Source organism: Engystomops pustulosus, chromosome 8 (genome assembly GCF_040894005.1).
Source record: "Engystomops pustulosus chromosome 8, aEngPut4.maternal, whole genome shotgun sequence".
Lineage (NCBI taxonomy): Eukaryota > Metazoa > Chordata > Amphibia > Anura > Leptodactylidae > Engystomops > Engystomops pustulosus.
Window position 1 is genome coordinate 5,566,206 of NC_092418.1, and position 21,231 is coordinate 5,587,436.

Sequence of the window (21,231 nt, forward strand, 5' to 3'; positions counted from 1 at the left end):
TGACAAGAGAAGAAACAAGAAGTTATCAGGTTGTCACCTCCTGCCCCTGCTGGCCGCTCACAGTATGACAGGCTCCCAACCACGAGATTTGTTACAGTTGTTTCCTAATGTGGGCTGATACATTGTAACAAACCTTCAGGACAGAGCAAGGATCCTGAACATGTGACAACATCCAGAACCAGGCAGCCATCCAGCCGGCAATCGCTGTGGTACTCCGCCATGCCCTATGTGAGAGCCACCGCTAATAATCATCTCTGAGTCTCACACAGCAGGGTGCAGGGGTAGTCAGTGCTGGATCTACAGCCCCGAGCAGAGAGGGGATTATCACACATCTATTACCTTCTATCAAGCTGCTAGCCCTTCCCACACAGCAGCTTCCTATACAGAGTCTAGTGCTGAGCCTCCCCCCTCCTCCCTGTGTAATGTAGTCAGACATGGCTGTAGTCGGAGGAGGGAAACAGAGTCACACTCTGTATATGTATGTAATGTGTGCCCTGGTATATGTGTGTAATGTGTGCACTGGTATATGTGTGTAATGTGTGCCCTGGTATATGTGTGTTATGTGTGCACTGGTATATGTGTGTAATGTGTGCACTGGTATATGTGTGCACTGGTATATGTGTGTAATGTGTGCCCTGGTATATGTGTGTAATGTGCGCACTGGTATATGTGTGTAATGTGTGCCCTGGTATATGTGTGTAATGTGCGCACTGGTATATGTGTGTAATGTGCGCACTGGTATATGTGTGTAATGTGCGCACTGGTATATGTGTGTTATGTGCGCACTGGTATATGTGTGTAATGTGCGCACTGGTATATGTGTGTAATGTGTGCACTGGTATATGTGTGTAATGTGTGCACTGGTATATGTGTGTAATGTGTGCACTGGTATATGTGTGTAATGTGTGCACTGGTATATGTGTGTAATGTGCGCACTGGTATATGTGTGTAATGTGTGCACTGGTATATGTGTGTAATGTGTGCACTGGTATATGTGTGTAATGTGCGCACTGGTATATGTGTGTAATGTGCGCACTGGTATATGTGTGTTATGTGCGCACTGGTATATGTGTGTAATGTGCGCACTGGTATATGTGTGTAATGTGTGCACTGGTATATGTGTGTAATGTGTGCACTGGTATATGTGTGTAATGTGTGCACTGGTATATGTGTGTAATGTGTGCCCTGGTATATGTGTGTAATGTGCGCACTGGTATATGTGTGTAATGTGCGCACTGGTATATGTGTGTAATGTGTGCACTGGTATATGTGTGTAATGTGCGCACTGGTATATGTGTGTAATGTGTGCACTGGTATATGTGTGTAATGTGTGCACTGGTATATGTGTGTAATGTGTGCACTGGTATATGTGTGTAATGTGTGCACTGGTATATGTGTGTAATGTGCGCCCTGGTATATGTGTGTAATGTGTGCACTGGTATATGTGTGTAATGTGTGCACTGGTATATGTGTGTAATGTGTGCACTGGTATATGTGTGTAATGTGCGCACTGGTATATGTGTGTAATGTGTGCACTGGTATATGTGTGTAATGTGTGCACTGGTATATGTGTGTAATGTGTGCACTGGTATATGTGTGTAATGTGTGCACTGGTATATGTGTGTAATGTGTGCACTGGTATATGTGTGTAATGTGTGCACTGGTATATGTGTGTAATGTGTGCACTGGTATATGTGTGTAATGTGTGCACTGGTATATGTGTGTAATGTGTGCACTGGTATATGTGTGTAATGTGTGCACTGGTATATGTGTGTAATGTGTGCACTGGTATGTGTGTGTTATGTGCGCACTGGTATATGTGTGTAATGTGCGCACTGGTATATGTGTGTAATGTGCGCACTGGTATATGTGTGTTATGTGCGCACTGGTATATGTGTGTAATGTGTGCACTGGTATATGTGTGTAATGTGTGCACTGGTATATGTGTGTAATGTGCGCCCTGGTATATGTGTGTAATGTGTGCACTGGTATATGTGTGTAATGTGTGCACTGGTATATGTGTGTAATGTGTGCACTGGTATATGTGTGTAATGTGTGCACTGGTATATGTGTGTAATGTGCGCACTGGTATATGTGTGTAATGTGCGCACTGGTATATGTGTGTAATGTGTGCCCTGGTATATGTGTGTAATGTGCGCACTGGTATATGTGTGTAATGTGCGCACTGGTATATGTGTGTAATGTGTGCACTGGTATATGTGTGTAATGTGTGCACTGGTATATGTGTGTAATGTGCGCACTGGTATATGTGTGTAATGTGTGCACTGGTATATGTGTGTAATGTGTGCACTGGTATATGTGTGTAATGTGTGCACTGGTATATGTGTGTAATGTGCGCACTGGTATATGTGTGTAATGTGTGCACTGGTATATGTGTGTAATGTGCGCACTGGTATATGTGTGTAATGTGTGCACTGGTATATGTGTGTAATGTGTGCACTGGTAGATGTGTGTATCGTGTGCACTGGTATATGTGTGTAATCTGTGCACTGGTATATGTGTGTAATGTGTGCACTGGTATATGTGTGTAATCTGTGCACTGGTATATGTGTGTAATGTGTGCACTGGTATATGTGTGTTATGTGTGCACTGGTATATGTGTGTTATGTGTGCACTGGTAGATGTGTGTATCGTGTGCACTGGTATATGTGTGTAATGTGCGCACTGGTATATGTGTGTAATGTGCGCACTGGTATATGTGTGTAATGTGTGCACTGGTATATGTGTGTAATGTGTGCACTGGTATATGTGTGTAATGTGTGCACTGGTATATGTGTGTAATGTGCGCACTGGTATATGTGTGTAATGTGTGCACTGGTATATGTGTGTAATGTGCGCACTGGTATATGTGTGTAATGTGTGCACTGGTATATGTGTGTAATGTGTGCACTGGTAGATGTGTGTATCGTGTGCACTGGTATATGTGTGTAATCTGTGCACTGGTATATGTGTGTAATGTGTGCACTGGTATATGTGTGTAATCTGTGCACTGGTATATGTGTGTAATGTGTGCACTGGTATATGTGTGTTATGTGTGCACTGGTATATGTGTGTTATGTGTGCACTGGTAGATGTGTGTATCGTGTGCACTGGTATATGTGTGTATATGTGAGCTCACACAACAGCCAGTATGACACACAATAGGATTAGATACAGCAGTGCTGGGACTTACGAGTCGAAGCAGTGAGCAGCGCTCAGCACCCACTGGTTGGAGATGAGGGATCCTCCGCATACTGGGCTCCCCCCAAATAGTATACTGGCCTGCCAGGGCCACGCGCCTTCTGCCGCATCTGTGCCTCCAACTATTCTCCTGGAGAACACGGGGGCGCCACAGGAAGGGGGGACGAGAATCTCCGGGACCACCACAGGAAGGACTGGGGAACATAACACAGAGATGTCAGATACAAAAGGGGCAACGGGATATTAAAATAACAGTAGTAGTAACTCTGCTCTACCGTAACCCCAATATTGATTCAAAACTGGCAGAGGATGCGCTCAGGTGCTATACAGGTGCTTAACTGTATGAAAGCGGAAATTGCACCAAGCACCAATACACGCTGATGGTTATTTGGTTATTAACTATAATGGTTAACATATAACACATCAAATAATACATCAAATTAAAATACAATATTGCACAATGTAAAGGTATGTATACCGGTGTGTAACACTTTATTATATCTCAGGCTGGGCTAAAAAGGGGCACAAATGGCACCATAGAGCCCAAGTGCACATCTGTGCCCTTAGTAAAAAATTGGAATGTAACTATAACTATAATTATGTACCGTGGAGTTTGTTCTTACATACAGGTAAAAGCTCATATATGCCCATAGGTTATAAACAGCTCATATATGCCCATAGGTTATAAACAGCTCATATATGCCCATAGGTTATAAACAGCTCATATATGCCCATAGGTTATAAACAGCTCATATATGCCCATAGGTTATACACGGCTCATATATGCTGTAAACAAGGGTAATAATCCATGTTTTGCACATTAAAACTGCCCGATGTATGGTCACTTGTGACCAATGTCACACTCTCAGTTCCCCGAAAGACTAAAGAGTCCTCCTTAGACTCAGATGTCACGTTGGACGGGCTCGGCAGTGCTGTGAGGATGGGCAGTGTCTCGGCGTCCCCGGAGTGGATGTGCGCATGCGTCAGTGTACTGTGCTCCGTCTGATTACTCCGGCTGCTGGTCGTCTCTGGCTGTAGGATGACCAGGTAAAAGGGATGGATTTTCTTTGGAGGACGTGTAGCCGCTCCTGCTATTTTGGCTGTGATGGTAACGATGGTTGTATTGAGCACTAACTCCACGGTATCTTTATATATCGCTAGACGCGTTTCAGAGCTCTGCTTCAGTAGCTAAATAATAAAATGAACTGCCCACATGCCTGTTATATACAAAAACTTCTACAAAAACCTCGGCCTGGATCTAAATGGTTTGTTTACACAGTTACCATTTGCTTAACTAGAAAGTAAACCTTCAATGGGATAACAATAAAAATAAACATGTATATAAATAAATCAAAAACTGAATCCATAAAAATAAATAACCAAATACTTAAAGGAAACCTACCACTTGAAGTGGCAGGTTTCCGATGGCAATACCGGGCACCAGCTCAGGGTGAGATCAGGGTGAGCTGGTGCCGGAGCTTATCTTAGTTAGTGTTTTAAACCGCGGTATCGCGGTTTAAAACACTTTTTAAACTTTATAGCCGGCGCAGGCAGGTACGCGCTCGGCGCTTACCGTGCTCGCGGCTACATAGGAAGTGAATGAGAGCCGCGCGCATGGTAAGCGCCGAGCGCGTACCTCCCTGCGCCGGCTATAAAGTTTAAAAAGTGTTTTAAACCGCGATACCGCGGTTTAAAACACTAACTAAAATAAGCTCCGGCACCAGCTCACCCTGAGCTGGTTCTCGGTATTGCCATCGGAAACCTGCCACTTCAAGTGGTAGGTTTCCTTTAAAATATAGAGATAAAAATACAGAATATATAGTGGTAATACGAAAGTGACCTGCGCGGTCACTGCTCCGAAGCCGGGGCTGCACAGGCGTGGGCCTGCTGTTCTGCGCATGCGCAGACGGTAGGATCGCTGGACGAGGGTGCGCAGCTAGGAGAAGCTGCGCACCGAAGATGGTGAGTAGGAGGGGAAAAGAGGCTACCGGGGCGTGGAGTAGCCGCCTCGTGTAACCTCAGATGTGGCCACTCCACGCCCCAGTAGCCGCATAAGAAAATTTGCAATGTGTAAATCTAATAAAAGTTACCAAAAAAGTGCGGGGACGTGAGGATTAGCTCTATAAAGGGCTATCCTCGCGTCCTATTGATCCACCTACCACCCGATCTACCTTTTATAGGTAGATTTGTGGTGGTAGGTTCCCATTAAGCATGCTCCAACAGAGTTCAGCATACACTCTTGTATATTACCATCTGTTTAATATATATGGACCTCAAACACTAAATAGTTGGAGCAGTCTGAGGGTCTGGAGTACATGTCATGCAGAGGTATACTACAGGAGAGAGCCCCACATTCAGTGTGCGCCAGTGTGCTGGAGACAGCCTGACACAGACGCCCAGTGTGCACGCGGCTCTATTCCTCATAGGAAACCGAACATTTCCATTTCAGCATTGAGACCCTTGGGGATAATGGTATCGAAGTTGTAAATCATTTTAGCTTCCGATCTTGACATTTTAGCCATAAAGTTACCACCTCGCCAGTCAGGGGTCACAGAATGGATCGCACTGAACTTCGTGTCGGTAAGGCTACAATTGTGGAATGTTTTATAATGGGAAGATAAGCTGTGTTGTTGGAAACCTGCTTTTATGTTCCTAAAGTGTTCCCCTATTCTTTTCTGCTTGTTCTCCCTATGTATTGCTTGTGGCACGGACATTCTATGATAGAGATGACTTTCGTGCTGTTGCACGTCAATAGTTCTTTAATCTGGAAGGGGAAATCATTACTGTTGGATAGCAGGACGTCTGTTTGTCTATTGAAGCTGGTAGATCTGCAGCAAATGCATCTGCCGCAATGAAAGAAACCTATAAAGGGAATCAACCACCCCCATTCTGCCTATAAAGGAAGAACAGGTGGTACGTGGATGAATGGGACGTGAGGAGAGACCTTTTTTGGGCTAATCCTCACGTCCCGGGTGTCTTTTAGAAAACTTTATTGGAGGCATATGTAAATTTTTTTATGCGGCTACTGGGGCGTGGAGTAGCCGGACATGAGGCTACTAGTCGCAGCTGCTCCACGCCCCCAGTAGCCTCGTTACTCCGCCTACCAATTAATGTTCGGTGCCCTCACCTGGTCCCCCGGCATCTGCGGCCTTCTGCGCATGCGCAGAAAGCAGGGGAGCAGGACGAGGGCGCGCAGCTACGCGACGAAGATTAAATGGTAGGCGGAGTAACGTGGTTACTGGGGCGTGGAGTAGCCGCGACTAGTAGCCTCATGTCCGGCTACTCCACGCCCCAGTAGCCGCATAACAAAAATTTACATATGCCTCCAATAAAGTTTTCTAAAAGACACCCGGGACGAGAGGATTAGCCCAGAAAAGGGGCTATCCTCACGTCCCATACATCCACCTACCACCCCTTCTACCTTTATAGATAGAATCAGGGTGGTAGGTTCCCTTTAAGAGATAGACAAGAAGAAGATTTTATTGTTCTTATTGATGGAGCTATCTGTATCCCAAGATTGGGAGCTTTAGTAAATACTACCGGTGGTTGTGGGGGTAGGAATTCCCCAATTATTTTGTCATCTTTCAAAATATCTCAATGTCTCTGGATTACTTTCTTCATTTTAGTATGATGTACACTGAACGATAGTATTATTTTTGTTTAGTCTTCGGCCGTTTTTTTGTCCCTGGGGGGTAATTGTTCAACCTTTTTCTTCCCTAGAATCACTTCTCTGTCCGTATTTCTGGCTTTTTCCGGTCTTGGATACTGTTTATGTAGGAAATGTTGCAAAGTTCTGTTGCTTCTCTTTCAAATGTATCTCCGTACAATTTCTCCTGTCCGTAAGGGACATTCAGTAACCACCGTGGTAAGTGGCAACTGTCGAATACAATGTAACCATTTTTGGCTGTGGGTTTCTTGAAGTTGCTACAGCTAAGTGTGTTATTGTCTGCTGTGATAAGGAGATCCAAAAATTCTACTTGTTGTGCAGTGATGGAGTGAAAGGCAGATTACTGTTTAGTGAATTGATGAATGTTGTGAGGCCGTCCTGTGTGCCATCCCAGATACAAATCATATCATCTATATATCTCCGCCAGAGGACCACACCCGCGCCTAGATGGGGTTGGATGGTAAAATCTTCCCATAAATAAATTGGCATAACTAGGCGCGAATCTGGTCCCCATGGCTGTACCTAAACGCTGTAAATAGAATTGTGAGTCAAAATAAACATAATACTGTCTAACAAGAATTGTATGTGTTCTGTGTGTAGGAGGTCCGGCTTATTGAGATGGTATTTCACGGCTTCAACTCCACTATTATAATCAATGCAAGTGTATAGAGAGGTCACGTCTAATGTTATTAATGTCCAATTGTATTGTCAATGTATATACAGCGCCCCCTGCTGCATGGGGAGGAAATAACAGCAAACATCTGATAACAGAGAGTAAGAGATTGTATCCCCCCTGTACAGTCTCCTCTCCCCGGGATGTAATGGCTGATAACAGAGAGTAATAGATTGTATCCCCCCCTGTACAGTCTCCTCTCCCCGGGATGTAATGGCTGATAACAGAGAGTAATAGATTGTATCCCCCCCTGTACAGTCTCCTCTCCCCGGGATGTAATGGCTGATAACAGAGAGTAATAGATTGTATCCCCCCCCTGTACAGTCTCCTCTCCCCGGGGTGTAATGGCTGATAACAGAGAGTAATAGATTGTATCCCCCTGTACAGTCTCCTCTCCCTGGGATGTAATGGCTGATAACAGAGAGTAATAGATTGTATCCCCCTGTACAGTCTCCTCTCCCCGGGGTGTAATGGCTGATAACAGAGAGTAATAGATTGTATCCCCCTGTACAGTCTCCTCTCCCTGGGATGTAATGGCTGATAACAGAGAGTAATAGATTGTATCCCCCTGTACAGTCTCCTCTCCCCGGGGTGTAATGGCTGATAACAGAGAGTAATAGATTGTATCCCCCTGTACAGTCTCCTCTCCCCGGGGGGTAATGGCTGATAACAGAGAGTAATAGATTGTATCCCCCCCTGTACAGTCTCCTCTCCCCGGGATGTAATGGCTGATAACAGAGAGTAATAGATTGTATCCCCCCTGTACAGTCTCCTCTCCCCGGGATGTAATGGCTGATAACAGAGAGTAATAGATTGTATCCCCCCCTGTACAGTCTCCTCTCCCCGGGATGTAATGGCTGATAACAGAGAGTAATAGATTGTATCCCCCCCTGTACAGTCTCCTCTCCCCGGGGTGTAATGGCTGATAACAGAGAGTAATAGATTGTATCCCCCCCTGTACAGTCTCCTCTCCCCGGGATGTAATGGCTGATAACAGAGAGTAATAGATTGTATCCCCCCCTGTACAGTCTCCTCTCCCCGGGATGTAATGGCTGATAACAGAGAGTAATAGATTGTATCCCCCTGTACAGTCTCCTCTCCCCGGGGTGTAATGGCTGATAACAGAGAGTAATAGATTGTATCCCCCTGTACAGTCTCCTCTCCCCGGGGTGTAATGGCTGATAACAGAGAGTAATAGATTGTATCCCCCCCCCCCCCTGTACAGTCTCCTCTCCCCGGGGTGTAATGGCTGATAACAGAGAGTAATAGATTGTATCCTCCCTGTACAGTCTCCTCTCCCCGGGGTGTAATGGCTGATAACAGAGAGTAATAGATTGTATCCCCCCCTGTACAGTCTCCTCTCCCCGGGGTGTAATGGCTGATAACAGAGAGTAATAGGTTGTATCCCCCCTGTACAGTCTCCTCTCCCCGGGATGTAATGGCTGATAACAGAGAGTAATAGATTGTATCCCCCCTGTACAGTCTCCTCTCCCCGGGGTGTAATGGCTGATAACAGAGAGTAATAGATTGTATCCCCCCCCCCCCCTGTACAGTCTCCTCTCCCCGGGGTGTAATGGCTGATAACAGAGAGTAATAGATTGTATCCCCCCCTGTACAGTCTCCTCTCCCCGGGGTGTAATGGCTGATAACAGAGAGTAATAGATTGTATCCCCCCCTGTACAGTCTCCTCTCCCCGGGGTGTAATGGCTGATAACAGAGAGTAATAGATTGTATCCCCCTGTACAGTCTCCTATCCCCGGGGTGTAATGGCTGATAACAGAGAGTAATAGATTGTATCCCCCCCCCCCCTGTACAGTCTCCTCTCCCCGGGATGTAATGGCTGATAACAGAGAGTAATAGATTGTATCCCCCCCTGTACAGTCTCCTCTCCCCGGGGTGTAATGGCTGATAACAGAGAGTAATAGATTGTATCCCCCCTGTACAGTCTCCTCTCCCCGGGGTGTAATGGCTGATAACAGAGAGTAATAGATTGTATCCCCCCTGTACAGTCTCCTCTCCCCGGGGTGTAATGGCTGATAACAGAGAGTAATAGATTGTATCCCCCTGTACAGTCTCCTCTCCCCGGGATGTAATGGCTGATAACAGATAGTAATAGATTGTATCCCCCTGTACAGTCTCCTCTCCCCGGGGTGTAATGGCTGATAACAGAGAGTAATAGATTGTATCCCCCTGTACAGTCTCCTCTCCCCGGGGTGTAATGGCTGATAACAGAGAGTAATAGATTGTATCCCCCCTGTACAGTCTCCTCTCCCCAGGGTGTAATGGCTGATAACAGAGAGTAATAGATTGTATCCCCCTGTACAGTCTCCTCTCCCCGGGGTGTAATGGCTGATAACAGAGAGTAATAGATTGTATCCCCCTGTACAGTCTCCTCTCCCCGGGGTGTAATGGCTGATAACAGAGAGTAATAGATTGTATCCCCCCTGTACAGTCTCCTCTCCCCGGGGTGTAATGGCTGATAACAGAGAGTAATAGATTGTATCCCCCCCTGTACAGTCTCCTCTCCCCGGGATGTAATGGCTGATAACAGAGAGTAATAGATTGTATCCCCCTGTACAGTCTCCTCTCCCCGGGGTGTAATGGCTGATAACAGAGAGTAATAGATTGTATCCCCCTGTACAGTCTCCTCTCCCCGGGGTGTAATGGCTGATAACAGAGAGTAATAGATTGTATCCCCCCCTGTACAGTCTCCTCTCCCCGGGATGTAATGGCTGATAACAGAGAGTAATAGATTGTATCCCCCCCTGTACAGTCTCCTCTCCCCGGTATGTAATGGCTGATAACAGAGAGTAATAGATTGTATCCCCCCCCCCTGTACAGTCTCCTCTCCCCGGGATGTAATGGCTGATAACAGAGAGTAATAGATTGTATCCCCCTGTACAGTCTCCTCTCCCCGGGGTGTAATGGCTGATAACAGAGAGTAATAGATTGTATCCCCCCCTGTACAGTCTCCTCTCCCCGGGATGTAATGGCTGATAACAGAGAGTAATAGATTGTATCCCCCCCCCTGTACAGTCTCCTCTCCCCGGGGTGTAATGGCTGATAACAGAGAGTAATAGATTGTATCCCCCCCCTGTACAGTCTCCTCTCCCCGGGATGTAATGGCTGATAACAGAGAGTAATAGGTTGTATCCCCCCCCCCCCTGCACAGTCTCCTCTCCCCGGGATGTAATGGCTGATAACAGAGAGTAATAGATTGTATCCCCCCTGTACAGTCTCCTCTCCCCGGGATGTAATGGCTGATAACAGAGAGTAATAGATTGTATCCCCCTGTACAGTCTCCTATCCCCGGGGTGTAATGGCTGATAACAGAGAGTAATAGATTGTATCCCCCTGTACAGTCTCCTCTCCCCGGGGTGTAATGGCTGATAACAGAGAGTAATAGATTGTATCCCCCCTGTACAGTCTCCTCTCCCCAGGGTGTAATGGCTGATAACAGAGAGTAATAGATTGTATCCCCCCCTGTACAGTCTCCTCTCCCCGGGATGTAATGGCTGATAACAGAGAGTAATAGATTGTATCCCCCCCTGTACAGTCTCCTCTCCCCGGGGTGTAATGGCTGATAACAGAGAGTAATAGATTGTATCCCCCCTGTACAGTCTCCTCTCCCCGGGGTGTAATGGCTGATAACAGAGAGTAATAGATTGTATCCCCCTGTACAGTCTCCTCTCCCCGGGATGTAATGGCTGATAACAGAGAGTAATAGATTGTATCCCCCCTGTACAGTCTCCTCTCCCCGGGGTGTAATGGCTGATAACAGAGAGTAATAGATTGTATCCCCCCCCCCCCTGTACAGTCTCCTCTCCCCGGGGTGTAATGGCTGATAACAGAGAGTAATAGATTGTATCCCCCCTGTACATTCTCCTCTCCCCAGGGTGTAATGGCTGATAACAGAGAGTAATAGATTGTATCCCCCCTGTACAGTCTCCTCTCCCCGGGATGTAATGGCTGATAACAGAGAGTAATAGATTGTATCCCCCCTGTACAGTCTCCTCTCCCCGGGGTGTAATGGCTGATAACAGAGAGTAATAGATTGTATACCCCCCCCTGTACAGTCTCCTCTCCCCGGGGTGTAATGGCTGATAACAGAGAATAATAGATTGTATCCCCCCTGTACAGTCTCCTCTCCCCGGGGTGTAATGGCTGATAACAGAGAGTAATAGATTGTATCCCCCTGTACAGTCTCCTCTCCCCGGGGTGTAATGGCTGATAACAGAGAGTAATAGATTGTATCCCCCCCCCCTGTACAGTCTCCTCTCCCCGGGATGTAATGGCTGATAACAGAGAGTAATAGATTGTATCCCCCCCTGTACAGTCTCCTCTCCCCGGGATGTAATGGCTGATAACAGAGAGTAATAGATTGTATCCCCCCCTGTACAGTCTCCTCTCCCCGGTATGTAATGGCTGATAACAGAGAGTAATAGATTGTATCCCCCCCCCCCTGTACAGTCTCCTCTCCCCGGGATGTAATGGCTGATAACAGAGAGTAATAGATTGTATCCCCCTGTACAGTCTCCTCTCCCCGGGGTGTAATGGCTGATAACAGAGAGTAATAGATTGTATCCCCCCCTGTACAGTCTCCTCTCCCCGGGATGTAATGGCTGATAACAGAGAGTAATAGATTGTATCCCCCCCCTGTACAGTCTCCTCTCCCCGGGGTGTAATGGCTGATAACAGAGAGTAATAGATTGTATCCCCCCCCTGTACAGTCTCCTCTCCCCGGGATGTAATGGCTGATAACAGAGAGTAATAGATTGTATCCCCCCTGTACAGTCTCCTCTCCCCGGGATGTAATGGCTGATAACAGAGAGTAATAGATTGTATCCCCCCTGTACAGTCTCCTCTCCCCGGGGTGTAATGGCTGATAACAGAGAGTAATAGATTGTATCCCCCCCTGTACAGTCTCCTCTCCCCGGGATGTAATGGCTGATAACAGAGAGTAATAGATTGTATCCCCCCCTGTACAGTCTCCTCTCCCCGGGGTGTAATGGCTGATAACAGAGAGTAATAGATTGTATCCCCCTGTACAGTCTCCTCTCCCCAGGATGTAATGGCTGATAACAGAGAGTAATAGATTGTATCCCCCCCCCTGTACAGTCTCCTCTCCCCGGGGTGTAATGGCTGATAACAGAGAGTAATAGATTGTATCCCCCTGTACAGTCTCCTCTCCCCGGGGTATAATGGCTGATAACAGAGAGTAATAGATTGTATCCCCCCCCTGTACAGTCTCCTCTCCCCGGGGTGTAATGGCTGATAACAGAGAGTAATAGATTGTATCCCCCCCTGTACAGTCTCCTCTCCCCGGGGTGTAATGGCTGATAACAGAGAGTAATAGATTGTATCCCCCCTGTACAGTCTCCTCTCCCCGGGGTGTAATGGCTGATAACAGAGAGTAATAGATTGTATCCCCCCCTGTACAGTCTCCTCTCCCCGGGATGTAATGGCTGATAACAGAGAGTAATAGATTGTATCCCCCTGTACAGTCTCCTCTCCCCGGGGTGTAATGGCTGATAACAGAGAGTAATAGATTGTATCCCCCCTGTACAGTCTCCTCTCCCCGGGCTGATAACAGAGAGTAATAGATTGTATCCCCCTGTACAGTCTCCTCTCCCCGGGATGTAATGGCTGATAACAGAGAGTAATAGATTGTATCCCCCCTGTACAGTCTCCTCTCCCCGGGGTGTAATGGCTGATAACAGAGAGTAATAGATTGTATCCCCCCCTGTACAGTCTCCTCTCCCCGGGGTGTAATGGCTGATAACAGAGAGTAATAGATTGTATCCCCCCTGTACAGTCTCCTCTCCCCGGGATGTAATGGCTGATAACAGAGAGTAATAGATTGTATCCCCCTGTACAGTCTCCTCTCCCCGGGGTGTAATGGCTGATAACAGAGAGTAATAGATTGTATCCCCCCTGTACAGTCTCCTCTCCCCGGGGTGTAATGGCTGATAACAGAGAGTAATAGATTGTATCCCCCTGTACAGTCTCCTCTCCCCGGGATGTAATGGCTGATAACAGAGAGTAATAGATTGTATCCTCCCCTGTACAGTCTCCTCTCCCCGGGGTGTAATGGCTGATAACAGAGAGTAATAGATTGTATCCCCCCTGTACAGTCTCCTCTCCCCGGGGTGTAATGGCTGATAACAGAGAGTAATAGATTGTATCCCCCTGTATAGTCTCCTCTCCCCGGGATGTAATGGCTGATAACAGAGAGTAATAGATTGTATCCCCCTGTACAGTCTCCTCTCCCCGGGGTGTAATGGCTGATAACAGAGAGTAATAGATTGTATCCCCCCCTGTACAGTCTCCTCTCCCCGTGGTGTAATGGCTGATAACAGAGAGTAATAGATTGTATCCCCCCCTGTACAGTCTCCTCTCCCCGGGGTGTAATGGCTGATAACAGAGAGTAATAGATTGCATCCCCCCTGTACAGTCTCCTCTCCCCGGGGTGTAATGGCTGATAACAGAGAGTAAGAGATTGTATCCCCCTGTACAGTCTCCTCTCCCCGGGGTGTAATGGCTGATAACAGAGAGTAATAGATTGTATCCCCCTGTACAGTCTCCTCTCCCCGGTATGTAATGGCTGATAACAGAGAGTAATAGATTGTACCCCCCCCCCCCCTGTACAGTCTCCTCTCCCCGGGATGTAATGGCTGATAACAGAGAGTAATAGATTGTATCCCCCTGTACAGTCTCCTCTCCCCGGGGTGTAATGGCTGATAACAGAGAGTAATAGATTGTATCGCCCCTTGTACAGTCTCCTCTCCCCGGGATGTAATGGCTGATAACAGAGAGTAATAGATTGTATCCCCCCTGTACAGTCTCCTCTCCCCGGGGTGTAATGGCTGATAACAGAGAGTAATAGATTGTATCCCCCTGTACAGTCTCCTCTCCCCGGGGTGTAATGGCTGATAACAGAGAGTAATAGATTGTATCCCCCCTGTACAGTCTCCTCTCCCCGGGATGTAATGGCTGATAACAGAGAGTAATAGATTGTATCCCCCCCCTGTACAGTCTCCTCTCCCCGGGATGTAATGGCTGATAACAGAGAGTAATAGATTGTATCCCCCTGTACAGTCTCCTCTCCCCGGGGTGTAATGGCTGATAACAGAGAGTAATAGATTGTATCCCCCTGTACAGTCTCCTCTCCCCGGGGTGTAATGGCTGATAACAGAGAGTAATAGATTGTATCCCCCTGTACAGTCTCCTCTCCCCGGGGTGTAATGGCTGATAACAGAGAGTAATAGATTGTATCCCCCCTGTACAGTCTCCTCTCCCCGGGGTGTAATGGCTGATAACAGAGAGTAATAGATTGTATCCCCCTGTACAGTCTCCTCTCCCCGGGGTGTAATGGCTGATAACAGAGAGTAATAGATTGTATCCCCCCTGTACAGTCTCCTCTCCCCGGGTGTAATGGCTGATAACAGAGAGTAATAGATTGTATCCCCCCTGTACAGTCTCCTCTCCCCGGGGTGTAATGGCTGATAACAGAGAGTAATAGATTGTATCCCCCCTGTACAGTCTCCTCTCCCCGGGATGTAATGGCTGATAACAGAGAGTAATAGATTGTATCCCCCTGTACAGTCTCCTCTCCCCGGGGTGTAATGGCTGATAACAGAGAGTAATAGATTGTATCCCCCTGTATAGTCTCCTCTCCCCGGGGTGTAATGGCTGATAACAGAGAGTAATAGATTGTATCCCCCCTGTACAGTCTCCTCTCCCCGGGGTGTAATGGCTGATAACAGAGAGTAATAGATTGTATCCCCCCCCTGTACAGTCTCCTCTCCCCGGGGTGTAATGGCTGATAACAGAGAGTAATAGATTGTATCCCCCTGTACAGTCTCCTCTCCCCGGGGTGTAATGGCTGATAACAGAGAGTAATAGATTGTATCCCCCCTGTACAGTCTCCTCTCCCCGGGGTGTAATGGCTGATAACAGAGAGTAATAGATTGTATCCCCCCTGTACAGTCTCCTCTCCCCGGGGTGTAATGGCTGATAACAGAGAGTAATAGATTGTATCCCCCTGTACAGTCTCCTCTCCCCGGGGTGTAGTGGCTGATAACAGAGAGTAATAGATTGTATCCCCCCTGTACAGTCTCCTCTCCCCGGGATGTAATGGCTGATAACAGAGAGTAATAGATTGTACCCCCCCCCCCTCCCTGTACAGTCTCCTCTCCCCGGGATGTAATGGCTGATAACAGAGAGTAATAGATTGTATCCCCCCCCCCCCCCCCCCTGTACAGTCTCCTCTCCCCGGGGTGTAATGGCTGATAACAGAGAGTAATAGATTGTATCCCCCCTGTACAGTCTCCTCTCCCCGGGGTGTAATGGCTGATAACAGAGAGTAATAGATTGTATCCCCCCCTGTACAGTCTCCTCTCCCCGGGATGTAATGGCTGATAACAGAGAGTAATAGATTGTATCCCCCCTGTACAGTCTCCTCTCCCCGGGATGTAATGGCTGATAACAGAGAGTAATAGATTGTATCCCCCTGTACAGTCTCCTCTCCCCGGGATGTAATGGCTGATAACAGAGAGTAATAGATTGTATCCCCCCCTGTACAGTCTCCTCTCCCCGGGGTGTAATGGCTGATAACAGAGAGTAATAGATTGTATCCCCCCCCCTGTACAGTCTCCTCTCCCCGGGGTGTAATGGCTGATAACAGAGAGTAATAGATTGTATCCCCCCTGTACAGTCTCCTCTCCCCGGGGTGTAATGGCTGATAACAGAGAGTAATAGATTGTATCCCCCTGTACAGTCTCCTCTCCCCGGGGTGTAATGGCTGATAACAGAGAGTAATAGATTGTATCCCCCCTGTACAGTCTCCTCTCCCCGGGGTGTAATGGCTGATAACAGAGAGTAATAGATTGTATCCCCCCCTGTACAGTCTCCTCTCCCCGGGGTGTAATGGCTGATAACAGAGAGTAATAGATTGTATCCCCCTGTACAGTCTCCTCTCCCCGGGGTGTAATGGCTGATAACAGAGAGTAATAGATTGTATCCCCCTGTACAGTCTCCTCTCCCCGGGGTGTAATGGCTGATAACAGAGAGTAATAGATTGTATCCCCCCCCTGTACAGTCTCCTCTCCCCGGGGTGTAATGGCTGATAACAGAGAGTAATAGATTGTATCCCCCTGTACAGTCTCCTCTCCCCGGGATGTAATGGCTGATAACAGAGAGTAATAGATTGTATCCCCCCCTGTACAGTCTCCTCTCCCCGGGATGTAATGGCTGATAACAGAGAGTAATAGATTGTATCCCCCCTGTACAGTCTCCTCTCCCCGGGGTGTAATGGCTGATAACAGAGAGTAATAGATTGTATCCCCCCTGTACAGTCTCCTCTCCCCGGGGTGTAATGGCTGATAACAGAGAGTAATAGATTGTATCCCCCCTGTACAGTCTCCTCTCCCCGGGATGTAATGGCTGATAACAGAGAGTAATAGATTGTATCCTCCTGTACAGTCTCCTCTCCCCGGGATGTAATGGCTGATAACAGAGAGTAATAGATTGTATCCCCCCCTGTACAGTCTCCTCTCCCCGGGATGTAATGGCTGATAACAGAGAGTAATAGATTGTATCCCCCCTGTACAGTCTCCTCTCCCCGGGGTGTAATGGCTGATAACAGAGAGTAATAGATTGTATCCCCCCTGTACAGTCTCCTCTCCCCGGGGTGTAATGGCTGATAACAGAGAGTAATAGATTGTATCCCCCCTGTGCAGTCTCCTCTCCCCGGGATGTAATGGCTGATAACAGAGAGTAATAGATTGTATCCCCCCTGTACAGTCTCCTCTCCCCGGGATGTAATGGCTGATAACAGAGAGTAATAGATTGTATCCCTCCTGTAAAGTCTCCTCCCCCCAGGGTGTAATGGCTGATAACAGAGAGTAATAGATTGTATCCCCCCTGTACAGTCTCCTCTCCCCGGGGTGTAATGGCTGATAACAGAGAGTAATAGATTGTATCCCCCTGTACAGTCTCCTCTCCCCGGGATGTAATGGCTGATAACAGAGAGTAATAGATTGTATCCCCCCCCTGTACAGTCTCCTCTCCCCGGGATGTAATGGCTGATAACAGAGAGTAATAGATTGTATCCCCCTGTACAGTCTCCTCTCCCCGGGGTGTAATGGCTGATAACAGAGAGTAATAGATTGTATCCCCCTGTACAGTCTCCTCTCCCCGGGGTGTAATGGCTGATAACAGAGAGTAATAGATTGTATCCCCCCCTGTACAGTCTCCTCTCCCCGGGATGTAATGGCTGATAACAGAGAGTAATAGATTGTATCCCCCCTGTACAGTCTCCTCTCCCCGGGATGTAATGGCTGATAACAGAGAGTAATAGATTGTATCCCCCATGTACAGTCTCCTCTCCCCGGGTGTAATGGCTGATAACAGAGAGTAATAGATTGTATCCCCCCTGTACAGTCTCCTCTCCCCGGGATGTAATGGCTGATAACAGAGAGTAATAGATTGTATCCCCCCCTGTACAGTCTCCTCTCCCCGGGGTGTAATGGCTGATAACAGAGAGTAATAGATTGTATTTCCTCCCTGTACAGTCTCCTCTCCCAGGTGTAATGGCTGATAACAGAGAGTAATAGATTGTATCCCCCCTGTTACAGTCTCCTCTCCCCGGGTGTAATGGCTGATAACAGAGAGTAATAGATTGTATCCCCCCCCCCCTTGTACAGTCTCCTCTCCCCGGGATGTAATGGCTGATAACAGAGAGTAATAGATTGTATCCCCCTGTACAGTCTCCTCTCCCCGGGATGTAATGGCTGATAACAGAGAGTAATAGATTGTATCCCCTGTACAGTCTCCTCTCCCCGGGATGTAATGGCTGATAACAGAGAGTAATAGATTGTATCCCCCCCTGTACAGTCTCCTCTCCCGGGGTGTAATGGCTGATAACAGAGAGTAATAGATTGTATCCCCCCCCCCTGTACAGTCTCCTCTCCCCGGGGTGTAATGGCTGATAACAGAGAGTAATAGATTGTATCCCCCCTGTACAGTCTCCTCTCCCGGGGGTGTAATGGCTGATAACAGAGAGTAATAGATTGTATCCCCTGTACAGTCTCCTCTCCCGGGGTGTAATGGCTGATAACAGAGAGTAATAGATTGTATCCCCCCCCCTGTACAGTCTCCTCTCCCCGGGGTGTAATGGCTGATAACAGAGAGTAATAGATTGTATCCCCCTGTACAGTCTCCTCTCCCCGGGATGTAATGGCTGATAACAGAGAGTAATAGATTGTATCCCCCCTGTACAGTCTCCTCTCCCCGGGATGTAATGGCTGATAACAGAGAGTAATAGATTGTATCCCCCCTGTACAGTCTCCTCTCCCCGGGGTGTAATGGCTGATAACAGAGAGTAATAGATTGTATCCCCCCTGTACATCTCCTCTCCCCGGGGTGTAATGGCTGATAACAGAGAGTAATAGATTGTATCCCCCCTGTACAGTCTCCTCTCCCCGGGATGTAATGGCTGATAACAGAGAGTAATAGATTGTATCCTCCTGTACAGTCTCCTCTCCGGATGTAATGGCTGATAACAGAGAGTAATAGGATTGTATCCCCCCCCTGTACAGTCTCCCTCTCCCGGGGTGTAATGGCTGATAACAGAGAGTAATAGATTGTATCCCCTGTACAGTCTCCTCTCCCCGGGGTGTAATGGCTGATAACAGAGAGTAATAGATTGTATCCCCCCCTGTACAGTCTCCTCTCCCGGGGATGTAATGGCTGATAACAGAGAGTAATAGATTGTATCCCCCCTGTACAGTCTCCTCTCCCCGGGGTGTAATGGCTGATAACAGAGAGTAATAGATTGTATCCCCTGTACAGTCTCCTTCTCCCCGGGGTGTAATGGCTGATAACAGAGAGTAATAGATTGTATCCCCCCCTGTACAGTCTCCTCTCCCCGGGATGTAATGGCTGATAACAGAGAGTAATAGATTGTATCCCCCCTGTACAGTCTCCTCTCCCCGGGATGTAATGGCTGATAACAGAGAGTAATAGATTGTATCCCTCCTGTAAAGTCTCCTCCCCCAGGGTGTAATGGCTGATAACAGAGAGTAATAGATTGTATCCCCCTGTACAGTCTCCTCTCCCCGGGGTGTAATGGCTGATAACAGAGAGTAATAGATTGTATCCCCCCCTGTACAGTCTCCTCTCCCTGGGATGTAATGGCTGATAACAGAGAGTAATAGATTGTATCCCCCCTGTACAGTCTCCTCTCCCCGGGGTGTAATGGCTGATAACAGAGAGTAATAGATTGTATCCCCCTGTACAGTCTCCTCTCCCGGGTGTAATGGCTGATAACAGAGGAGTAATAGATTGTATCCCCCCCTGAACAGTCTCCTCTCCCCGGGGTGTAATGGCTGATAACAGAGAGTAATAGATTGTATCCCCCCCCCCCCCCCTGTACAGTCTCCTCTCCCCGGGATGTAATGGCTGATAACAGAGAGTAATAGATCGTATCCCCCTGTACAGTCTCCTCTCCCCGGGGTGTAATGGCTGATAACAGAGAGTAATAGATTGTATCCCCCCCTGTACAGTCTCCTCTCCCCGGGGTGTAATGGCTGATAACAGAGAGTATAGATTGTATCCCCCCTGTACAGTCTCCTCTCCCCGGGATGTAATGGCTGATAACAGAGAGTAATAGATTGTATCCCCCTGTACAGTCTCCTCTCCCCGGGTGTAATGGCTGATAACAGAGAGTAATAGATTGTATCCCCCTGTACAGTCTCCTCTCCCCGGGATGTAATGGCTGATAACAGAGAGTAATAGATTGTATCCCCCCCACCCCCTTCGTCCATCCCTATGACTACACTCACCCTCCAGCAGTAGGAGGACCAGGAGTCTCATCATCCCTCTCCCTGGTGCTGCGATGCTCTGCAGATGTTGCTCGCTCTTTCTCCTGATATACTTGTCCTCTGGAGGTCCTGGATCCTGGAATGTAGCTGGACCGGTCCTGGAGCCCGAGGGTTGGATGTTCCTGCAGCTTCATCTTCCCCAAATATTTGCAAACAATGGGAACACGTGCCGGGAGCGCGGAGCAGCGAGAGGAGACAGGGTAACATCCGAGCATCATCTCTGCCGTCACCAGATTAGTCACAGAGAGGAGAACAAGACACCCCCAGAGCACAGGAGCAGCCCCATCATCCCTGACCACAGGGGCAGTATTATAGTAGTTATATTCCTGCACATGGGGGGCAGTATTATAGTAGTTATATTCTTGTACATAGGGGGCAGTATTATAGTAGTTATATTCCTGTACATAGGGGGCAGTATTATAGTAGTTATATTCCTGTACATAGGGGGCAGTATTATAGTAGTTATATTCCTGTACATAGGGGGCAGTATTATAGTAGTTATATTCCTGTACATAGGGGGCAGTATTATAGTAGTTATATTCCTGTACATAGGGGGCAGTATTATAGTAGTTATATCCCTGTAATGGGGGGCAGTATTATAGTAGTTATATTCTTGTACATAGGGGGCAGTATTATAGTAGTTATATTCTTGTACATAGGGGGCAGTATTATAGTAGTTATATTCCTGTACATAGGGGGCAGTATTATAGTAGTTATATTCCTGTACATAGGGGGCAATATTATAGCAGTTATATTCTTGTACATAGGGGGCAGTATTATAGTAGTTATATTCCTGTACATAGGGG

At 47.6% G+C, this 21,231-nt stretch overlaps 1 protein-coding gene across 1 annotated transcript in view; it reads right to left on the reverse strand.

The window, feature by feature from the left end:
• LOC140076270 (serine protease 33-like) overlaps positions 1-20,433 on the reverse strand; it is a 31,214-nt gene extending 10,781 nt beyond the window's left edge. Inside the window, exons 1-2 of the mRNA XM_072122822.1 lie at positions 20,387-20,433; positions 3,194-3,395 (exon numbers count right to left, since the gene is read on the reverse strand). Coding sequence (XP_071978923.1) covers positions 3,194-3,395; positions 20,387-20,420 — 236 coding nt within the window. The 5' untranslated portion in view covers positions 20,421-20,433. The remainder of the gene's footprint in view (positions 1-3,193; positions 3,396-20,386) is intronic.
• Between the last annotated feature and the right edge of the window lie 798 nt (positions 20,434-21,231).